Source organism: Apostichopus japonicus, chromosome 21, assembly GCF_037975245.1.
Source record: "Apostichopus japonicus isolate 1M-3 chromosome 21, ASM3797524v1, whole genome shotgun sequence".
Taxonomy (NCBI): domain Eukaryota; kingdom Metazoa; phylum Echinodermata; class Holothuroidea; order Aspidochirotida; family Stichopodidae; genus Apostichopus; species Apostichopus japonicus.
The window spans coordinates 19,392,491-19,418,014 of NC_092581.1; the positions used below are offsets into that span (position 1 = coordinate 19,392,491).

The 25,524-nt window shown below is 36.9% G+C and overlaps 1 protein-coding gene across 6 annotated transcripts in view; it reads right to left on the reverse strand.

The window, feature by feature from the left end:
- Nucleotides 1–25,524, reverse strand: part of LOC139962401 (uncharacterized) — a 71,170-nt gene that overhangs the window by 27,876 nt on the left and 17,770 nt on the right. For all 6 annotated transcript variants that reach the window (XM_071962312.1, XM_071962316.1, XM_071962315.1 and 3 more), the window contains exons 2-3: nucleotides 15,602–15,742; nucleotides 1,241–1,342 (exon numbers count right to left, since the gene is read on the reverse strand). In XM_071962312.1, the coding sequence (XP_071818413.1) occupies nucleotides 1,241–1,342; nucleotides 15,602–15,742 (243 nt within the window). The remainder of the gene's footprint in view (nucleotides 1–1,240; nucleotides 1,343–15,601; nucleotides 15,743–25,524) is intronic.

A 25,524-nucleotide genomic window follows, 5' to 3' on the forward strand; every position in this document is an offset into this window, starting at 1 on the left:
GGTGACAGCTACAAACCAACCAGGAGTAGAGACACACAATGAGAGCAACGCTTCCAACAACCTCCAGCGGACCGAGAGTGGCTGCTCTCACAGATATCTGCAATGTTCCAGCCATTAGTCGATCAGATGGCTGCCTCACAGAACCCCACTGGGACCAGCACGATGGATGCACTACAACCACCGGTCTGGTCGGAAACACCTCCGGAGCAGGAATGAAGCCAAGTACCAGCCATCCCTAAAACCCACCCATCTGAATTCAAGGGATACCCTGGAACTGCTCGCCCTAGAGACATGGTCAGAAGCTGGGGACAGAGCTTCCTGCTTAGGGGAATATGACTCCCATACAGAGGAGGAGGAAGAGGATAGCCAGGAGGTGGACGCAAACTGAATCAACCTGCCCGCAGACCCCGTATATCTAAGGTCATCGAGATTTTCTCGGAGAGACTGGGCTTAAACCCTCCACCTGCGCCAAGGCCAACGGACCGTCTAAGCTCTGGACTTCAAATGAAGCATAGCAGTCCTCGGCCACGAAAACTACCATGTCGATCGATGCTGCATGCTACAACAGATTGTAAGCCATTGTGGACAAAAGAAAGTGGATGGCTTTCCCAGCCAGAGCAGATAGGTTGGTCAGAGTTCCTGACGACACCTGGAGAGCATTGATCAATTGCCCAACAATTCCCCAGGAGGGAGAGGAGAAGTTGAAGGCGAAACAGGGCTCCTCTTCATCCCAGGTGTTCAAAGCCCAAAGAAAGCTAGAGGAGCTACTAGTAGACATCGGTCGACATGGCAACCCGTTCTGGGAATGAAGTTTGTGCAAGGTAGTAGAATGAGGTGCTAAGGTTGTGAGGAGACAGGACTGGACTCGACACCGGGTGCTCAGCCGTCCAGACCCTCCTTCAATGCCCAGCCGTGGGGGTGCCCACCCTACCCCAATGGTAGAGGGATACCTTCAGCTATACCATAGGTCACGTACAAGTTGCATATTCTAAGCATGTTTGACCTTCAGCTATACCATAGGTCACGTACTTGTCACATATTCTTAGCATGTTTGACCTTCAGCTATACCCTTGGTCACGCACCAGTTACATATCTAAGTATGTTTGACCTTCAGCTATGACCTAGGTCACGTACGAGTTACATACTCTAAGCATATTTGACCTTCAGCTATACCATAGGTCACGTAAGAGTTACATATTGTAAGCATGTTTGACCTTCAGCTATGACCTAGGTCACGTACCTGGTTTTTCTGCTACCGTATCCTGAGATGCGTCTGACTTTGAACCATCGGATTCTGAGTTACGTTTAGGATCGTCGGGTGTTTGAACATTGTCGCTGTTTTCTGTAAAGATAATAAAAGTAAACGAGATGTTTAGTACTCATGAGTTACATGATACAGGTCATGGACAATTGCTATTCCATACCAGCATAGGTTGCATCAACGGGAGAAGACGTTAAAAAGAGACGGTTACTTTTCCTCTTCTCAAATGACAAAGAGAAGACATCTTTGTAGACAATTTCCATTTCACATCATTATCCCTTTTGTAACATAAGAAACTGATGGTCAATATTATACTTTCCTCAGGACAAATCAAACTTTCTCCCCTCCACCTTCCCCACCTCCAGCTCACAAATGCTACTATAAACATTTGTACAGTACAATATGAATTAAACCTATTTCAGATCATAACAACTAAACCATGTGATACAAATTTATTAAATTTATTAAGTAAGCAATTCTGCAAATTGCAAAACAAAACAAATTGTGGTGATGTTCACAAGAGGCAATGAATCACAACCTGAAGTTCACATTGCCTTGCTTTGAAGGACTGTAACTTGAAGTCTATGCACCCTTATCTCCAGTCCTGCAAAACTGCACATACAGTAATGACTCAACCAACCTCGAAAAATATGAACAACATACCTTTAGAACAATCTACTTTAAATTTATATTCTATTGAGTAGATACAAACACACACACACACACATCCAAGTTACTATACTGTAACACCTAATAGGCACTGAAGAGAGATACTGTAGTGCTGAGGTTGTGAGGTAACAGGTAAGCAGGGAAGGAATTGAATCATGATATACCTTCTAAGTATTAAGTCTGTATATATCTATGTGATGAATGACTCTTAGTAAAAAATATGAAAACCACACAGAAAGAAGGAACTACTGTACATAAGTGTGAAATATCATGAACAAGAACACACACTAACATCGCATTTAGCTTGTCATTGTATACCTTCTGTTAAGTATTTTACAGTACCTACTGTGTGAAATGAATGGCAGTAAGTAAAAATTACAAAAATTGAAAAAAAAGCTTATTGTAATGAACAGACACACGCAGTACTCTATACATGATAACACTAAGCATATATGACTCATATGCTGTACCTTCTGTTGTATGTTATCTATGTATAATGAATGGCACCTTCAGTAGTATCAAAATATATACTTGTTAATTATCCTTAAGCGATAAGTGATAACATATCTTGATCAGTCTAATGGTCCTTGCTAATTAACAAAACAGAAAACTAAAATTGTCTGAGCGGTAGGTAGCCTCGCTCGGGGGACATTAATATCGCAGCTCTACGGTATACAACACATACGGTACAGCTGTAAGCATGTACTGTACACACAAACAAATGAACTGTCCTTGGCTACTTTCAAATCAATAATTATTTAGTATAATAATGGGAGTTTTTTTTGTCTTTTTTTCACTCTTAAATTTTAATTCCAAGAATTGAGCAAATGGATAAATTAATATTTATCGACAGCTTCATCACAAGCATAGTGTTGATGGTACTACAGTAGTAATATTTGTATTATATATATAAATATAATAATAATATTTGGTTTTATATAGCGCTTTACACCAGCGATAGGTCTCAAAGCGCTTTACAGACGTTATATTACCCTGGTCAATGATAACCTGTCCCAGAGACAATCCCTCCAGTGGGCAGCATTTATATACTGCGCCCAATGACAAGTTACCTCACAGGTAACCATTTCACCCCTGGGTGGAGAGTGGCAAGTGAGATAAAGCATCTTGCCCAAGGACACAACGTAATGAACTAGGCATGAATCGAACCAGCAATCCTTGGATCATGAGTCCGACGCCTTAGCCAATTGGCCTGCACGCTCTCAAATTTTTGACTCATTATTGGTCTCTGATTTAGGGAGAATTAGGTTAGTACTGCACATGAGACGCAGTTCATACTGATGCAGTAGCTACAATGCATGTTCAGTTTCTACTGTTTGAGGCCAAAAAAACTAACAGAGGATTATTTAAGCTGTTTGCTCACTATTGATAAATTGAATGTTTTAATGTGCTGTGCACATAAAACTGATATGTTTGAATGAACTATATTATTTGCATGTTATTGTTTGATTGTCTGATTTTTTGCAGTGTTTGAACACCTGTCCCTGTCCTTCTTTTATGCTAATTAATACCGGTTGACCAAATTACCAATTTGCCTCATAGGCTCATGCTCAACTTAAAGAAACAGAAGCTCTAATCACTAACTGTATGTTAAAATATATATTGTAAAATGGTAAATGAGTGTATTTTGGAGGAAAACACAATATTTTTCTGCAGTGATAAAAGATTCATTTCACAATCTGTGTTGCATTTGCAACATGAAAATTAAAAGAAATTTTACTTGGATCATTTACTCTGGATATGAGTACATTCACTTGAAAGGATCATCAGTACAGCATTCAAGTTTAACGTACTAAAAATTGCTCAAAACGTATCAAAATTATGGCCTTTTCTGGAGGTTATGACCCTTAGAATTATCAATTACTTCAGGTACAGAAGAGGATGCTGAGGATCAAAGAACTTTATAGTACCTTTGAAATTATTTAAACAACAATGACCATTTCTTTTCTTTTACTTTTTCTAGAAAATTTGAGGACAACAGAGAAGCTCATTAAATCATGAACGAATAACAAATGGTACATGTAGAAGGTCAAACCCAAATTAATTACCAAGAACTAAAGAATAATACACATCTTTAAAATCTAGAGGGTCTGATGTATTGATCTCAGTATGATCTTCTTCAGAGGCTCTTAGAGACTGATAAAACCCTGAAAACTATTTGATGAATTCCAAGTAAATTATAGCCTGAGTACCATTTATTGCCTTATAGAGTGTATACATATATACACCAAGGAGAGTGAAAATGTTAAGTGGTAATCTTAATTTGTCTCCTTGCATCACACACATGTACTGTAAGTTATCTGAATTTGAGTTAAAGGCAAGGAAGTCTGGATTTGAAACTTAATTAGTTAATTGGATATCATCCTCTGACACTATTAAATTTATTAATGACTGAACCTGGTGAATCTGACAATCTAGTAGGAAGGCTACAGTATATCTGTCGCAAGAATCAAATTTGCAAGCAAGTGCCTTCCATCCTTATTCAATCCCTCCCCCCACCCCCCCCTCCCCCAGAAATAGCTGGGGTTATGAAGAGATGAAAAAATAGCAATTTGAGTACAGAATGGGAATATTAACATAGCAAATAAATAAATACGTAAATAATGTTTGCATAGCACTGCAGTTACCACTTTACATTTTCAACTTAAAACTTCTTCTCTAACTGACATTATCTATTTAACAAATATGAGCTGAGATGATTTCTATGAAAGTGAGGAGAAAAGATACAGGCTCTACATGTAGATTGTATGGGATATATACCATAGAGTGGTGTACATTAACAGGGCTCCAAGACTTCGTAATGGTAGATCACTGTACAAGGAAGCAAGTGAACATTGACATAATAGTCAGAGGTCACTGGGGAACAATGGATGTATTGACCAGAATGTTACACTATAGAACAATAAGTAGTACAAACAATACAAAGTATTGATAGGATAAATGACCAGTAATGTCAAACATTACATAGAGATATAAAATGTTATGTACACATGTTCAGTTGGATCTACACAAATTCAAATTTAAACATACCTGATTTCTATAGTTCTATCCAATCCTTGGTCGTTAATAATCAAAATTTACTCCCCAATGCATTGCATGCTAGACACATTAGTACTGTACAACCTCAGTAGAAGCGTGTATGTTTGTCCACTACATTACTGCACACAGTAAAAACAAATTTTCCTTTCTCTCTGCAACCAGCACAAAAATACGGTCATTGATTGATGATGCATTAGGCATATAGTGAATTCAGGTGAATTATAAACTCCACATGTGCAAGCAAATGCACGGTATATACATCACAGTACATGCATACACACATGTGCATGGCGAGTCACCTGATGTGAAGAGATTGAATGTTTAACCAGTATAGCCACAGGTCTGAAGTTCAGTCATAGTATAAATAAATATATATATATAGCATCTGACACAAGTTAACTATGTGTATAGCATCTCATTTAATTTTAATAATTAATGGTTATATCTACACGTAGAATACTCACACAACTTTAATACACTTATCACTCATCACACTGTACATTCATTCCTACACTATACCTATCCCTGTATTATATATCTATGCCACATAAAGTAATTAAAACATGGCCCATTGCTATCAAATGTTTTAAATGCAAAAAAAAAAAACAAATAAGAGAACCAAAACAAAACAGTGATCTATCTGTCTTGGTTTTGGTATAAATATTTGGTATAAATATGCTATCATTCAGACTCGCATTGCGACTGACGATTTCCATTTTCTAGTCTTTTGTCTCGCCCGTACGACGACGGCCGCGGCGGCTTGGAAACATTCCAACATTGTGTGGATCTATTTTCATGTGTAATAAGATTGATTAGACGAATCTAACTTTGAGACGTTTCATCATGTGAATGTTAACGTTCCATCTCATGCTGTGTGTGGATGCACAGAACAGACGGACGGATCGATGCGATGCATTCAATGTCAAACAATTCAAAACATGAAACATCTCGGTATTGTACGAAAGGTGAGAGTATAAACAGAGAGTCGGATCTCTAAAAGTCAAGGTGGTACAAATGAGGAGAGAATAATGTCAAAATATAACACCAAGTTCTAAAATTGAGCTCCATACATATCAAGATGTGGTTAAATATTTAGAGCGAGAGTGTCAACTGAATATTTGAAAATTGTGACTTGGCATACTGTACAAGGATGGACTTCTTTGATGAGTTTGGAATAATAGAGCACAACCCTTAAAGATGAAGGGTGGTATTCCTAAACTGCAAAAACATACAGTTTAATCTAAAAGTCCTCAATGTCTACAAGAATAACTTTTGCTGTCAGAAAATACAGGAAGATCTGTTTGAAAATTTCTTTAAACATATTTTCTTTAGCATTGTAAACTTTTAGACCAATACTATCTGGGAACCTAAAACTATTACCGTACATCAAATAAGACTGATAAGTTTGTCTTATTATGCATCCTACAAGATACATTCGAGAAAAACAATTAAGATCCATACATTCTAAAGGCAATGCATTTATTTCTTAAATTTCATAACATGTCTACTCTACATGTTTCGATACTAAGTAAAAATAAATCCTGAGTATAGATATTAATTTTAGGTGCTGCATTTCTTAGTCCTTTCTTAAGTCTGTAAGTGTACACTGGTCTACCTAGAGTATGTAACAATGTCTGACAAGTCCTTGCAATAGCCTTAAAAAACAAGAGAATATTTTATCTGTTGCCTCTTCTAGACTAGAAAATAATGAAAAGTATTAAAAGTGTACAACATACATGTATGATGCATGTATCTGGCTACTGTTGGTATAGACCTATGAAAATCAAACTCCAATATAGGACAGGAAAAATGGCCTTTGATGTTGATAAAGATTACATCCTTGATCAGATCAAATAAGGACCTGGGTTCTACAGATTTATTACACAATATGCTAGATGAAAACCCAACAGTGCCTAATCTTAATACTGAAGTTCATACACAGTATTCTCAATAATGCATAGTGAGTGACTCTGTGAGACAATTTTAAAGAATTAGTACCTTCATAAATCACAAAACCGACAGCTATGACCCAAAACAACATTTTACTTTACTTTAGTAAGTGAATCAAGTTTATAATAAATTAACAGTTGCTGTATCATTAAATCCTGCACTAAAAAGAGTCTTTTATTTTTGTTTCCAATAACCTTGCATGATACAAAACGTTAACAAAGACCATTTTCGCATATGGGTAGACAAAGTACTGAAGAATTGATATTATAGTTCTATAACAATATGTCAATGACACACCATTATAAACTTATGCTACAGTATTATGAGCTTTAACAAAAGTCAGCATTTCCTTTAAAGAAAAGGATTCTTTCAAACGTATTAATTACCTGTTACTGTATGGAGTGTCTACATCTGTTGGCTGTAAAAAGTTTGGTAGTACAGAAGGCAAACAAAAGCAAAACTATGAATTATTCCTCGTCTTAGAAATACGAAACATACAAATCTGCTAGTACCATTACAAAGACTACGGTGTATGAAAGGACATAGCCATCTGCAGCTGTATTCTGAGGCGCTTATTGTGCCATAGGAGCTCATATGAATATTTAAATAGACCTTCTGTACATCTACTGAATATGCATAAAACAGACAAGCTTTCAGTTTTGACCAGAACAAATTGAGCAACAAGTTTCTTCTGGGAAAAAAGAAGATCCCTCAATGTTAGTTACACAGATTTAAATGTGACAATACACAGAACATATTAAATTTAACAGCTAGTTCCATTAAAATACTTTTACATTCTCATAAATGGATTAACTGAAAGCAGAGTTGAAATTGGGACAAATGATTCACAGACATTGTGTAATATATCTTCTACCACTAGATAGATCACTGGCAAGTGCTGCATAAGACTTTATTTTGCCAAGCACTGTACTGTCACATGACTTGCAAATACATTCATCATTTGAAGGCGCACAGTACATATAACACTGTAGAGTAGGTTGGCCTCTCCTGCATACATAATATAAATACGATTGAAACAGCTCTTCTGCAGTTGGAACATGGAAAGCTCATACCCATCCCAATATGAACCAGTGAATAATACAGTGTACATAGGTACTATTATTATAGTCTCTATTATAAGGATTGCAATAAACCTGCACCTTCATTCCTTCAAAATTAAGTATAAATCTTTATTCATGCATACTGGAGATCCATACAAAAAAGCCTACAGCAGCCTAACTTGCATTAAAACTTTAAAAAAAATACAGTATTTTGTATCTATACAATGATTGGTCTAATTACCTGCTCAATGCATCACCAGTTTGTTGAGATGAAATATCTCACTTGAGGTCAGAGTACAGTGTGACACATGATCTGATGGATCTGATCTACAATATCCATAAAGGGTGTGAAGACTCACGCTAAAACAAACGTCTAATGCTGGTAATCTGACCTAGTTTCGAATCAGGTGTAACAGAAGTGTTAGACACCACCATCGATCCCAGAAAATACACACAGCTTGCTACCGTCGGTAATTAGACACTAGTGTACAGTCAATACATACAGCTACGGTCAATACCCACAACACAGTGTACATAGCAGCGATGGACATCTCAGGTCTAGATAAAAGATAACAAGGAATCACGTTTCATTACTGTCTGCATTTTGTAGCAACAAGAGGAAAACTTCTCTTGCATGCAATGAAAAAGTTAACTTTTTAAAGATGGCGTCACGCTGTTTGGGGCGAGTATTCAATGCCTTTAAATAATCTGACTGAATAATCCGAAAGAAAGAAACAAACGTCATTGACAGGCATACATACTGTACTGTACATACGACAACTGCTCAAACTGTACACTGCTGCTTAAAAAGTGTTTGCCGCAAGAAATCTTATAAATATATCTGAATTTGAATATGATGAATCACTAATGCACATTTCAATATCAGTTAATTTTGACTATGTGTTAATATGGCAAGAGACCTTTACACATGGCAAAACTCATAGACAAGTGAAGCCCAAACACTTACTGTATGTTAATGAGCAGATGTGCCAAAAGGTACCAGCCATTCAGGATAATGTGACATGCTCCACGGAAGTACTAACCCCCTATATTAATAATATTACTAATAACGTGCATTTTATAACAACTAATGTCACCATCCCATAGTCTGCCACAGCACTGGTGAAACTACCTGAACCCAGACTTTTGAGCTAAGTGGTACATTTTGTCAATGTTTCCTAATATTTTTAAATCCAAAGTTCCTGTTTTCCTTCAAAGAATCAAAACAGCTGATGAAAGAGATGTACAGAACTGTACCTTCTGTTGCATACAGTATAACTATTAGTTGGCTGTTGCTTAGCAACACAAGACTCCTTGCCTAAAGTACATGCACCTATAAGAGCATAACATTATACTATTGACTGCCATACTACAGTTCTAGGCCCTGGCTGTACAGTAGATGTTTGCAACAGCACTCAGTGCCTCTGCAGATTTTATAAAAACAAATTCTGCCATAAGGATAGTAAAATGGACTATAAATTATCATTCTTATAGTATCTACACGTACTGTTCCATACAATCGCAGACACACTCACACACACATGCTGTAGCATACAATTGCACACATACTGTACAAGCACCATATTCATCTTTTAATTGCAAGACAGCCATGAAAACATGGAAGTTGATCATAAAAACGACAGTGTTACTATATAAAAATCTCATAATGTCTGTTTTATAACAATGCTTCCAAGATTATTCACTAATAAAGTTGATACTGAATTTTCAATTTTTTCATTTCTCATTCATTAAGGTGACCTAAGTATTGCTACAGTTTGTGTTTTTTCTTTTCTTCCTATTCGTCATTAAGAGGTAGCTCTTTCGTAGAGCCATAAAACATCTTGAGACCTGTGAGCGGAATGAATAATAATAAGCTTACTAGTCTCATTCACAAGATATTGATTACACTGGCACCAGAGTTATCAAACAGTAATTGATGCTTGTTGTGCCCAAGAATTAAAGGGTACACAAATGCAACTATCATCTTAAGTCTTGTCTGGAAGAGTGTCATTTTGGATATTTGTGATGTCATAGTGATGTCATAGTGATTTCATAGTGTTGCTACGATCTGAACCCTTTTACTTGCTCTTTATCCTTGTCATACTTTCAAGGGTAGAATTTTGACAGTGTTGACGCTTAACCAACGCCATCTTTAGACTGTGTAAACATCTTCAATATTTTAGATCTGAGTATTTGCAAAAACACATCTCCACTTACATACAAAAAATATTTAAATAAATCAAAGAAACACATTAAATATAGTGAAGTGCATATTCATGACTTGATTATGTAAGTTTTTAGACTTGCTCAAGTCTTCACCTTTGTGTGTGAGGGAATTTTTAATCTGTGATATCTCTTAAATGGAATAAGATTTTCCTTAGCTGTATGGGAAAGTTGTGTATGAGAGTAAACCATCTATACATCACATATACTAATGATGATCATTGGGTTTGTGTCTCCTTGGCTGTGGAGGTGAGGGGGGGGAGGGTGGAAGAGGGGAGGGTAGTTGTTCATGACAGTTACCTCTATCACATAGTTCAATAATGATAGGTGGGTTTGTGTCTTCTTGGCTATGGAAGTGGGGTGGGAGGGTGGGGAGGGGGCTGTTGTTCATGACAGTTATCTCTATCACATAGACCAATAATGATGATTGGGTTTGTGTCTCCTTTCAAGTGCTCTAAAGGACTTGAATTCTCATAATTTCTAAATCAAATTGGTTTCCCAAGTGCTTTAAAACTCCATCTCAATCCACTCTACAGATCAGGCAAATGTCACATACACTTCAAATAATCACAAATATTTGAAAGTAACAATTGAGATGTTTGGCTCCCTTAATCCTTCTGGCTTTCGGACTTCATTGCAAATTGATAATTCCTCATAATATTAATCAATTTGTCATAATGACATAAATTAAAGAACATATAATCTTTAGATTTCCTTGAAATTTAAAATGTTCCAAAATATCAAGTAACTTTATCTATAAATTTAAACAAAAAATTGTTCCAGTCAATCATCCATACACTGATATTTCCAAGTTAATATCGAAAAGCTAAATCATTAATTCAAAATGCATTAACACTACCTTGAGGAAAATAAATTTGAAATTTGATTATTTAACCAACTATGGCTAAAAAAGTAAACATGAAAGTAAGAGGGACTATGAAATTCACTCATATATTCACAAAACAAAAATAATCATATTAAAAATTTAAAATACAAGAAAGTCATAGAAACAACTGTAATATTCACTTCATTTTAACCAAAAGATTTGAACCGACATTTCTGCAACCATCACTGAAAATCCGGCAATCATGATTTTCTGATGGTTGATATATATTCCTTTACAGTGGTACCATCATGATACAGTATTGTACATGTAGGTTGTTGTTGCCATAAGTTTCATACACCAATGTCAGCACCGTACAGCCATACTATCATTTTTCACCTACCGCACATTTGTATACAGTTGCAATACAGTTAGCTCTGCCATCCACAATGATCACAAACAACCCTTTCAGATTAAAAGTACTGAAAACATCATATGAGTACACACAGACATATATACACTGCACAAATTGTGCTGTTGCCGTGGGAGACACACCTTGACAGAAGATGTCTGTTGAAATGTTCAATATGCATGCAGTCCTACATACATCACTATATAGACTGAAATGACTTGATCAAGTTCAATGTTTTGAGCCTGTGTGTGTTTGTGTTTGGATGCCTGTGTGTGTGATTCACAGAAGGTTATCAAATTTCACCCTGCAGGAAAATCATGTCCTTGGAATGTGTGTTATGTTGACTATTCTGCAGTTCCCATGTCTACTACTGCAGCACTACCATGGTTGAAGAGTAACAGCTCTGAAGCGAATCTCGTCACATAAAATTTCTAAGTTCCCAGCTCGGGTGAATTCATTGCGATAGTGGGCACTTAATTTGCTTTTAAAGCAATTTTCCACACACTAATTACCGAGAACCTGTCATGGATATTTAATTGGTCTGATTAATTATAGAAACCACTTCATTACACTGTGAAATAGCATGTTTTTGTAAATAATATATCCACGATGAATTCCAAGGAAAAATAACGTTAGCTTAACGTACTAGAAAGGTATTAACGATTAACAATGTTCAGGCGCCCGAAAGAATAACTTTTCTTTGGTGTCTGTCATAATTGAACCACACCCTCATCAATAAGATATCAGTATTCCTGCTCTTATAATTTCACTTAACTTTGATATTTTAATATTTATTTGTGTGTACATGAATCACGTCTGTGGCTATTGGAGGATGTGTGTTTTTCTTCTTGAATATAAAGAAATAATTTGCAAAGTCATCAATCAACCTTGAACACATCAACACAACATATTTAACTTTTAATTTTTTAATTTCCTTTCGTAAATATCCTGAAGAGAATTTTATTCAATTTTGCCCTTGGAAAACATTTCTCTAACAAAAGCTAATTCTATACACTTGACCTTCTATCAAAAGATTAAATAATAAATTTTGCAGGTTCATTGCTGAACACACACACACACACAGTCAAGTGATCTTTCATACTGGGTGTTACTACAGTAAATCCGGGGAATGATTCACCCAGTATGGCCTCCACAAATTGCTATCCAAGTGTGACCAAATTGTTCAATAAATCCAAACCAATGTATAGCAGCTTTTGTACCTACAGTACAATACCACAGTGTCTTTAATAACTGCTGTATCTATGTGAAAATCGCTATGCAAAATGTTAACACTACATTACTCACGGTGCCTCTATTGCATCTATGGATATGTATGGTGGTATGTATTTATATAGCAACCATAGTGTCTTCAATATTTAATAACTGCTGTATCTATGTGAAAATCGCTATACAAAATGTTAACACTACATTATTCACGGTGCCACTATTGCATCTATGGATATGTATGGTGGTATGTATTTATATAGCAACCATAGTGTCTTCAATATTTAATAACTGCTGTATCTATGTGAAAATCGCTATACAAAATGTTAACACTACATTACTCACGGTGCCTCTATTGCATCTATGGATATGTATGGTGGTATGTATTTATATAGCAACCATAGTGTCTTCAATAGTTTATAACTGCTGTATCTATGTGAAAATCGCTATACAAAATGTTAACACTACATTATTCACGGTGCCTCTATTGCATCTATGGATATGTATGGTGGTATGTATTTATATAGCAACCATAGTGTCTTCAATAGTTTATAACTGCTGTATCTACTGTATGTGAAAATCGCTATGCAAAATGTTAACACTACATTATTCACGGTGCCTCTATTGCATCTATGGATATGTATGGTGGTATGTATTTATATAGCAACCATAGTGTCTTCAATAGTTTATAACTGCTGTATCTACTGTATGTGAAAATCGCTATGCAAAATGTTAACACTACATTATTTACGGTGCCACTACTGCATATATATGTACCGTGGTATGTATTTATATAGCAACCATAGTGTCTTCAATATTTAGTAACTGCTGTATCTATGTGAAAATCGCTATGCAAAATGTTAACACTACATTATTACCGGTGCCACTACTGCATATATATGTACCGTGGTATGAATTTATATAGCAACCATAGTGTCTTCAATATTTAGTAACTGCTGTATCTATGTGAAAATCGCTATGCAAAATGTTAACACTACATTATTACCGGTACCTCTGCTGCATATGGTTGTATGTATTTATATAGCAACCATAGTGTCTACTTTATATTTAATTACTGCTGTATCTACGTGAATATAGCAATGCAAATTGTTAACACTACATTAATCCATCCTACTGCATATATATGTACGGTGGTACGTACACGTACAGTACAGTGATACATTTACTAACCAATGTCTGTACGCTTAAACACGCTAAAAGCAGCTGGAACAAACCTAGACATTTGAAACAGATGACTCATACACCGCTGTATAGCTGACATCTCAGAATACTAATAAATACGAACCTACTGCATGGACATAAACTGAATATACCCTGAAATCTTCTACTGTATAAACTATCCTTGCCAGAGAAACAACGTACCACGCAAAGATCATGTGTAGTCTCTAATTCACATAATTTACACACCATTGGAGAATTGCTCGAAGATCTAGAAATACAGACTCTATATATACTGTGTACAATTCCTGCATGTGCAGAACCCTGGTAAGAGAAGTTCAAAGATAAAATAATATGTTATACTGCATTATTAATTACAACATCTTCTAGGCATACACAGTACTAGCAATTTACGTTCCAGTGGCCATGTCATTTGAAGTATTATTAATAGCTCTTTTTTGGTTAAAAATCTCAACAAATTCGGGAAGCATTTATGCATGTACCTTTGTTACAAAAAATAAAAACAAAATATCATGCTGATGACGCACAGTTTCTGGAATTGCCATCAAAATCCGACCAGAAAAAAGTAACAAAACAGCTCAATTAGGATAAGATTAGACTTTTTAGGAGGCTGCAAAATACAAAAAGGTTCTAACTATTGGTTGCATGCGTAGAATCTTGAAGTTCCTTGCTAAATACCAAAAGCTTCTAACTAATGGTTGCATGCCTAGAATCTTGAAGTTCCTTGCTAAATACCAAAAGCTTCTAACTAATGGTTGCATGCCTAGAATCTTGAAGTTCCTTGTTAAATATAAAGTTTAACTAATGGTTGCATGCCTAGAATCTTGAAGTTCCTTGTTTAATATAAAGTTTAACTAATGGTTGCATGCCTAAAATCTTGAAGTTCCTTGCTAAATACCAAAAGGTATAACTAATGGCTGCATGCCTAAAATCTTGAAGTTCCATGCTAAATGTAAAAAGGTTTAACTAATGTTTGCATGCCTAAAATCTTGAAGTTCCTTGATAAATACCAAAAGGTTTTAACTAATGGTTGCATGCCTAGAATCTTGAAGTTCCTTGCTAAATACCAAAAGATTTAACTAATGGTTGCATGCCTAAAATCTTGTAGTTCCATGTTAAATGTAAAAAGGTTAAACTAATGGTTGCATGCCTAGAATCTTGAAGTTCCTTGCTAAATACCAAAAGGTTTAACTAATGGTTGCATGACTAAAACCTTGAAGTTCCTTGCTAAATATAAAAAAGTCCTAACTAATGGTTGCATGCCTAGATCTTGAAGTTCCTTGTTAAATATAATACTGTAGGTTCTAACTAATGGTTGCATGACTAGAATCTTGCAGTTCATTGCTAAATACCAAAAGGTTTAACTAATGGTTGCATGCCTAAAATCTTGAAGCTCCATGCTAAATGTAAAAAGGTTTAACTAATGGTTGGGTGCCTAGAAGCTTTAAGTTCCTTGCTACAGTAAATACCAAAAGGTTTAATGGTTGCATGCCTACAAGCTTGAAGTTCCTTGCTAAATACCAAATGGTTTTAACTAACGGTTGCATGCCTAGAATCATGAAGTTCCTAATGTCACATGAGCTGCACACAACCAAAATAGATAGATTGTGACCTTCAGCAGACTCTTGGGGCCTGACAGACCACATACTTTAGTACAAGTTTGGGCCGCCGCAGATGTAACATTTCGATATCCAGGCTACTTAGGCTAATAGTTTGTTTACCTGATGATGGTTGAGTATCTGATTCTGGGCAAGAATTTGGTGAATCTAAAGATGGTTTTGGATCTATTGTAAATGTGTTTTCATGGAGGAGTCGGTCACGGCCATCTTCTGGACTGACAGGGGATGCTGAATATTCACTATCTGTGAGTAAACAATAACGAAAGGGAGAAAAACAAAGAAGTTTAAAATATCATCAATGAAAGAATCAAAGAAACATCTGCAGGATGAACGAGTGGAATATAATTTGCATATGTTCAGCATACAAGCTACCATACTTGAATGCATCCACATGTCACCTGTGCTGTACCAAAACCCTTTATGGACAAATATCAAAACTATGACGAGAAAGAGAAGGAAGTTTAAAATATCATTGATGAAAGAAAACCAGTGAAATATAATTTGCATATGTTCAGCAACAAGTTTTAAAGGCATCCACATGTCAGCTGTGCTGTACCAAACCCTATCTGGACAAACATCAAAATTATGGCAGGATAAAAAATACCATACATTTGTGGTGTACGAAACCGTGGTACCACATGGTTTCGTTTACGTGACCAATCAGCCCTCCTACGATTGGTGTTCAGCATTAAAACAAGATGGATTGATATTGAATCTCCGCGTGTTTACGTAAGACCCTGTGTTTGGCATCAGAGTCTGCGCTTGGGATCAACGGACGGGAAGTTGATGTTTCATTACCCAGAGGAAAAACGCAACACGTTAGGTGTGTGGTGTGTAACGCTGACATTTAAGATAACTATAACGGTAACTACACTATTGTGTCAAATAGGGAAATTACAGTGCTCATTGGGAGTAAAGTTCTACACTGATCCGTGGTCAATCTGCGTTTACAGAATAAATTCAACACCCAATGCAGAGGTTGACCCTCCCTCCATCCCAGGTCATTGCTGGGTCATTATAACAGGGACTGATCTGTGGTTGGAAATGTGACAGTAGAATCTGATGCTGGGCTTGTTCTCAAATGTATTAAAGTATATATGTGGATATTGTTGTTAAGAAATGAAAGTATGTGTCAAACGTGTTTTCATTTGTACTTTTTAAACTATATACCCGGATACTATTTTCTTTCTCAGGCAAATGTTAAGGACTTCTCTTGCTGGATTGAACAGTAAATTAAGTCTCTTCTTAATGTTCACACTTATCTGAAAGCTACAGCTCTAGGATGGAGAGAGATCAAACCAGATAACAATCAATCCCAGAGAATTTCGGTCATGACTTATTAAAGTACCTTGCTTAATAGGCAACCACAAGTAGCAATCATACTTAGTACTGTATGGACATAAGCACTACACTATATATTCATAGGATGTCAGCTACCCTTTGCTCTCTATTTTCTAAATTTCTAAATTATTAATTTTTGCAATTAATCCTTAATATTACAGTATATAACAGGTCTAGCTATGAGGTGTCTAACTGTCTACAACAGTACATGAGTCTATTAACACTGACGAATGAAGGGTTGTGGATGGTTGAATATACAACTGTTAAGCAAATACACAGTCGTATGTAATGAGGAACCAATCACAAACAGGAAACAGCTACTGCCGGTATATTTGTGACATTAAGATATAATTTGAATGTAAACAGAAATACAGCCTCATGTTTAACCAGATGGATGGTTCCTACTGTATGATGATCTGCACAAATATTTGCCTTTTGATTACATATCAGTACATAATCTAGGCACATGCTGTAAATAGCCCCTGTAGTCATTGCTTTCTGTTTCAAGGTGGACAAAAAGCAACTCAGAACACTGGCCGGGAGTGTGACTCCGTTCACTGAACAAGGAATGGATTGATGTTGGATTTGGGCAGAACTGTGTCGAATCTGATCGTCGCCAACGATGTCTATAGACATCGCAAATCATCGTACACACATCACAATCCACAGTTCGTCTTTTCCAGTCTGTACGGTATACTAAATCCTCTCATGAGGTGTTTCCCGCAAATGATATTGTAGAGATTAGTGATTCATAATTTATGCAGTACATGTATGCGAGTGCAATCTACATACGGCAATTAATACTGAAGGAAGCTGCACTACAAAGCTTAACGGGTAACTACTGTAAATGAATAATTATCTTAACTAGACTAAACAGTCGTGACCGAATAATCAAGAGTTAATCCAGACAGAAACTGGCAGGAACAAATTAATTGACCCAAATAAGATGAGCAGTTAATTCCAGTTGAGCTCGAAAAGTGCAGAGGAAGAGCTAGTCCATTATGTGGTAGGGTACTGCGTTATTGCTATGTACAATATCTGTTGCGTTCCCCATTAATGACGATTTACAGTATGTTGTAAACAACAGCTCCATACCACTAACAAACATTTGATTGAACCCGTCTGAAAATTCAGATCCCATGTGTATAATGGAAGCTGTAATGGAGCATATAGAGCTGTGCATGGTGCGGGAATATTCTATTTCTTGCATAATCCTGTTTAAACAGTCAATATCAAAGCAGACCCAACCTGAAACCAGTTGCCTATTTTTAACATCAAACCTTGCAACGTATGTACTGTATCGTATCGCAAAATAAACAAAATTCAAAATAGCACCCTCCATTTTAACAGTTTCTCCAAGAGGGGAACCCCTCCCCTGAAAGACATAATATCTTGCCCCAAACCACCCACCCCCTCCCACCGCACCACGTAAAAATATGTTGGTTGTGTCCATGGATGCAATATAAAATCCCTTCTCAATATATATATGCCTCAGATGTCCAGTTCGAACGTTTGACCACTGTATGTACTGTCTAAAGTATTTTTGAGGATGTCAAACCTATTTAATGTTTGCCACCTTCTGTTTCCTCTTCAATATTATTGACACTTGAAGCCTACAGGTAATTGCCAGCATATCAATATCCTTTCGGTATGATTAATAATGATATCTGAGACGTTCGGTAAATTAGGAACTTTGAAGCGTTCCTTACTACCTACTGCATACACAATTTACAATAAAACTTCACTGGACGCCCGCCCTTCTATGGTATTTCCACACACCTTTCATACACAGAAATGCAGTTGAGAGATATTATTAGCCAGATTTGTGAATCAAGAGGCAAGGTCTGCATAATGACTTGACAGGTTTGTGTCCTTGTATTCCTCGATACGACAATCTGTCTATGGCAGGTTTGCCAACCATCATAGTATCTCTTCATCAACGAGCTTCACGTACAGTTTAATTTGATAATAAACCTTTGTCTGTTTAGGATGCATGAAGAGACATCTGCCAACAGTACTGGGCACTGGTAGCTATAGCATCAATGGAACTAGAACACAAATGCGCAGTTATTATTCCCAACAGAATACTTGTCTGTAATTTATCACGACCAATGTTTTGCTTCGGTTAAAAAATTCAAAAACAGCAAAAAAGAGGGAGAAAAAACAAGACTTCTATTCAAAAGCTTTAATGTATTTGCAATTAATGATTGTAACATTATATGAAAGTCTCGGCGCAAAACAAAGATATCTGGCAGCCAAATGGGTCAATTATTTACATTCTTAAACCAAAAAACAGAATAACAAACCCAGAACTGTAGTTGGTTACTTTTTAATTGTACCCGATTTACAATTACATGAGGATAAAGCATAGGATGGAGATAAGAATGGCTGAAGATGATAAACCTAACCTTTACCTACTGTAACGTTAGGCCCACACTCTTTCACTACACATGCGACTAGGCCCAGGCGTCCTACAGACACATAGTACTAATTGTTTTTGTCATGGATAGGCTAAATGTACAGTAGGCAAATTGCTACATGTCATTCATTACATACAGTAGTTTCCTTGCATGCTACAGCCATGGTCGTACTTCCATGGTACAGTATAATGCATGAACATGTGAGTGCTTGCACACTAGATCCCAAGCAGGGGATCTGATACAGATCAGATCTGATCCTCCTTGCATGCTACAGCCATGGTCATACTTTCATGGTACAGTAGAATGCATACATGTTAGTTCTAGCACACTAGATCCCAAGCAGGGATATGATACAGATCAGATCTGATCCTCGTTGCATGCTACAGCCATGGTCATACTTCCATGGTACAGTATAATGTGCATGTAAGTGCTTGCAAACTAGATCCCAAGCAGGGGATCTGATACAGATCTCATCTGATCCTCCTTGCATGCTACAGCCATGGTGATACTTCCATGGTACAATATAATTCATGCAAGTGCTTGAACACAAAATCCCAAGCAGGGGATCTGATCCTCGTTGCATGCTCCCGCCATGGTCATACTTCCATGGTACAGTATAATGCATATATACATGTAAGTGCTTGCACACTAGATCCCAAGCAGGGGATCTGATACAGATCTCATCTGATCCTCCACTCAAGATCAACTTCCTGACCATATGCAAGCCCTTGCACTCAGGATCTGACTCAAAATCATAATCCTCTTACTGTGAGAGATCAGATCCTGAGCTTGAGATCAACATAACAAGAGTGAAAGCTGGGTGGATCACGTTGACCCAAGATCACAATGACATACAACTTCATGTCCTGTTTCTTGCCACCGAGCAGAGCCCAGCTGATACAAGGGTGCATACAACTATTACATGTATAGTATGTGGAAAGATCATGACTTGCTGTGTTCTGTGTAACTTTCTGTTTGTCGATCATCAGCACTGCGGTTTGATTGCCCGGGCAGACAATCCAATGAGAATGTAAATAGAAGAGCGAGGGAATTATTTGTGGTTTTGAAACCACTATTAAAACCTGGATCGGGTGTGAAAGTACTCATAGCACTTACATAGCTACTGGAGTGTAACATTTGTGCCACTCCCAAAGGGACATTGGAGTACAGCAGTAGACTAATACTCAACATTGTACCTAATGTATGGTTTTAACATCACACATACTGAACTGAACAAACCCCTATACATATCTATGAACGCTGTGCATACAGGTTACAGGTGACGAACACAGTAATATGTATGAACACTGTACGGTCTAAATACAACACCACTGAACAACCAAGCTGTACTACATATGAAGCTACAATATAAACATTGCTATTACAATACTAGACTACAGTACTGTTGTAGTTCCACAGTAGTACTACAACTGTACAACAGTCCTTGTACATGAACGCTGTACATACACGTTACCTGTGACGAACACAGTAATATGTATGAACACTGTACGGTCTAAATACAACACCACTGAACAACCAAGCTGTACTACATATGAAGCTACAATATAAACATTGATATTACAATACTAGACTACAGTACTGTTGTAGTTATACAGTAGTACTACAACAGTCCTTGTACATGAACGCTGTACATACTAGTTACCTGTGACGAACACAGTTATATGCACTGTACGTTCTAAATACAACACCACTGACTAACCAAGCTGTACTACATACAAAGCTACGCTATAAACATTGAGCACTATTACAATACTACACAACAGTACTGTTGTAGTACTACACTATCAATCAAGTTGAACAATATGTTCATACTTGATGCTAATCCCCGACAGATGTCAATAATTTACATCTATACCATCAAGGTCACTCATTCATAATTCAGGTCTGAATTCTCTCCAAAAGTTAATGGCTGATCTCAGTTTTGTCTTTAATTGAACAGATGTTAACTGGAAAAAAAAATATATTACCTAAATAACAAGTTTGAAATTGATATAAATCACATTTTTTGTTTTTAATCTCACAAGCAAACCGAGGTCATCCTTATGGTTGATCGACATCGGTACCTTCGTCGCGTCACGCAAAAAAAAAAGGAGTGATAGTTTCATTGAATTTCATGCAGAGAATCAAACGTAGAATTTTAAAAATTTAGACACTTGCTAAAAGAGGCCAGTGCTTAAAAAATTATCCTGGCTAAAATCAAGTTTTCACTGGCATTTTCCTGTAATTACAGCACCCATCAGTTACTGTATTGTACAGGGCCTACTGGCCCAATGATATATGATAATAAGCAGTATAAGTACAGGGATTATGTTAGGTACAGATTTCATGCTAATTCTTTGATTGACGATTGTTCACCGCCTTACCATGTGTTTAAGTTCTTAATGTCTACTGGCCGAAACTTGCCAGAGACTATTCTTTTCTACTGGCAAACGAGAAAATCCCACCAGCTTTTAGCCAGGAAGTAGCAAGAACCTCATGGCCTGGAGAATCAATTTCCAATTCAATCATAAATCTGATATGGGCCAACTGATGAGTCCATAAACTCACATTTCTCCTCGTGGCCTTAATTTTAGTAAGAGTATATGTTGATTGAAATACCATTTGTTTGCATTGTAATCTATTTGTATTTCACTATGCTAACATTAAAACAAAAGTCAATATACAGTCGGATTTAGCTGACAACCCAGTCATAACTTAATACAGCATTCAAAATTTTACCGAGGTTCAGATCTGAAACATGATATGAAATTTAATTCACTTTTCAGTATGTCAATTTATCTCATTTTATAAGTGAAATTTTACAGATTTTTTAAATACAATTAGGTTACAGTAATGCCTAGATGAAAGTGTATGGAGTCCCAGGTGTGGGATTAGGGGGGCACAGTGTCAAAATGTTATCAATTCAGGTTAGGTAGAGGGGAAAGTGCATAAGTAGAATGGAGACAGGAGGATGAGGAGGATGAGGAGGATGAGGAGAAGGAGGAGAAGGAGAAGGAGAAGGAGGAGGAGGATGATGAGGATGATGAGGATGAGGAGGAGGAGGAGGAGGAGGAGGAGGAGGAGAAGAAGGAGGATGAGGAGAAGGAGGAGGATGAGGAGAAGGAGGATGTGGATGATGAGGATGAGGATGAGGAGAAGGAGGAGGAGAAGGAGGAGGAGGATGAGGATGAGGAGAAGGAGGAGGAGGAGGAGGAGGAGGAGGAGGAGGAGGAGGAGGAGGAGGAGGAGGAGGAGGAGGAGGAGGAGGAGGAGGAGGAGGAGGAGCGATGGAAGTTAAGAGACTTCAAGCTGTGTTCTGCATCTGTGGTACCATAATGTACCAATAAAAGCAATGTTTTGCATCAAGTTAACCTGAACAAATGGTGATATGCGGCTGCCAAGAGAAATGAAATTTGTTATTCAAGCACACCAATAAGTTCTCTCCTTTGAGTATTTATAAGCAACGATACTTATCAGTCTCGACACTACTATTGCACTCCTCCCCCATCTACCTTGCCTATTAACTGGTAACCTATTAGGCGTGCCAACACAACTGAAATTTGGCATAAACTTCAAGGATTTGTGAACCCCCAAAAAAACTTTTAAACTGTGAGACAATTTGTATGTTCCATTTATACTCTCTGATTACTGTAGAGGAAGCTAGACTTTAGTTACCACACATAAGAACTGTGATTGATGTGTAAAGCCTGTAAATTCATCAATATTCATGAATGGTTCAAATTAAACCAAACCTAAACTGCATGTATTTGATATCATTAAGGCATAGTGTAAGTGTACAAAGGACAATTTCTACAGCGCAGTTACTGTTTATCAAAATATAGCATAAAATGAAAGCTAGCCCTAACATGAAATGAAAAAAAAAAAGAATACAGGAAGGTACTAATTGTTTTGACTTCCTTAATACAGCCACCATATAAATAAATAGACTTATAAAGTCTGACAGGCTTAAAGTCAGTTACAGATAGTTTTTAAAATCCCCAAATCATTAGCTGGATAGAAATTGCTAGAAGTTATCAAAAGTGCTTTCCATGGGGGTTCTGACTCGACCACGTTCCTTTGGGTTGGTGGGGGAGGGGGGAAGGGTTTCTGTGTGGATTTTTAGTGGACAAGTTGACGATTTGGAGATGAGTTGGACGTAATTTGGACTTGAATGAGTGTCAAAATTGTAGACAAGATGATACTGTAATACAGGCTTGAGATTGAGGAGTGTGCTGTTAGACAATGAAACATCAATTTCTTGAGCATCCATTACAATAAAAAAGCAAAGGAAAGAGAAACAAAGAAAGAAAAAACAAATAAATAACAAAAAGAACTTAATGAAATAGCTAATTAATTTAAGATTCAAGGAAAGTTTTTTTTTCCAATGCTATTGAAGACCACATTAATTCATTTGCAGTGTCTATATATATGTATATAAATACAGAGTTCACTAGTGCAAGTCTCCAAAGACTGTCATTACTGAGACAAAGGTCTCATTACATTAAAACTTACACATGGTTTATCTCTTACAGTACGTACAGTACGTGCGGGAGAACACCTCCCAGATCCACAAATGGAGAACTTTAAACCCTGAGTCACCAAATTGTGAAACCAGTTACAAGTGTAAATATTAGCTTACCTAATATTCAATACGACAATACCATAGTAGTATATACAGTATGATCCACGATATCAAGAATCCTAGGTCAGCCGGACAGAAGTAGGGCTTAATTCACTTACTCCACCGATGTCATTAATTAATTCCAAACACACAAAAAACAAAACAAGTCGCCGCCACGCACCCTGTTTACAATCCGTCGTCGTCACGCCGTGTCGACTTTTGTTCCGCGTATCTATAGGGCAAAACTATGTTTGTACTCTGAACTGCATTCATGAACAAATTTATTTTACTTCCACACATGTGTTCAAAATTTCATACTGAAGTTCTGGGGAGCCTATTGATTTTTGTTGTTGCATGTGAGAGGAGGCCAAATGGAAAGCAGACATGGACAAACACACGTCTAGCTTCGTCATCATCATCATCTGATGACGATGGACGATTATAGAGCAACTCGAGCACCTGACACAGGGCGGCGTTGACGCTGATGTAAACAGATCTTGAGTAAGAGAAGAACGGGATCATATTTTCATCCCATTGCCTAGGTGATGGGGACAAAACAGTCAATGGGAAATCATGTGCAAAAACAAAATGGTAGAAACTGAACATAAACAACAAGGAACGTGCTGCAAAATAAACAAGAAAAAAGATGTTGACTAAATGTTGTTGTCTCTGTATCTTCTTTATGGAGGGAAGAAGTGAGGTTAGATCAGGGTGGGAATGGTTGGGAGGGTGGAGATGAAAAGGAGAGGGGAGGGGTGGTAACTTTTTTTTATTCTATGCTCTACATTGGTGTGGATTACTTTCTTCCAATTTTGTCTGTATGATCTTGTTTAAGTCGAAGATATACGTTGATTTTTGCCACTATTCCACTTCATTTATTTATCTTTTTCTTTCCATCTTTTCGGAAGGGCTTGTAGAGTCTTTGCAGGCTTAACAATGCATCTCTTCTGGTAACTGAGAGATTTTACTGAGGATTTGTGGGCAGCTTATATTACAGATTGTCTTTTCTTGACACCTCCCACATTCATAAACTTTGCATTCTTCTCATTGGTAAAATATTTGTCTTTAACGGATATTAACAACTTAGAGTAACAAAGAATTACGGAATGTTAATTAGATTAGACTGTTAATTTCATTACGCTGTCACATAATGCTGACTGCATGACCACAAACAACCCTCTTCATTAATCATTACGAGGCAATTAAAACTGTACTAAAATGTATGTCAATAAGGACAAAACTATATTGCTGTACAGTAAATACTGTACATATGCTTTGTAAGTCATTGTATATGAGCATTCATGATGTACTACAGTATTACAGTCTACATGGTGTAGTGATTTGGGATATGATTAGTGACCACAGACATACAGCAACAGGAAATTGTATATCCAGTATTGCATGATTTACAAATTGTAATATCTTAACATTAAAATCTTAGAAGAGATTCAGAGGCTCCAAAACTGTCACACTAAATTATTCACTGAGTAAGACATTGTCTAGATAGCAATATCAGTGTTATGGCACATTAATGATTCAATTGCTATGTGCACAATGTACTAATGTACATTTATGTGCACAACATACATTTATGTTCACAATGTACTTATGACATACAGTTATGTGCACAATGTATTTTGACA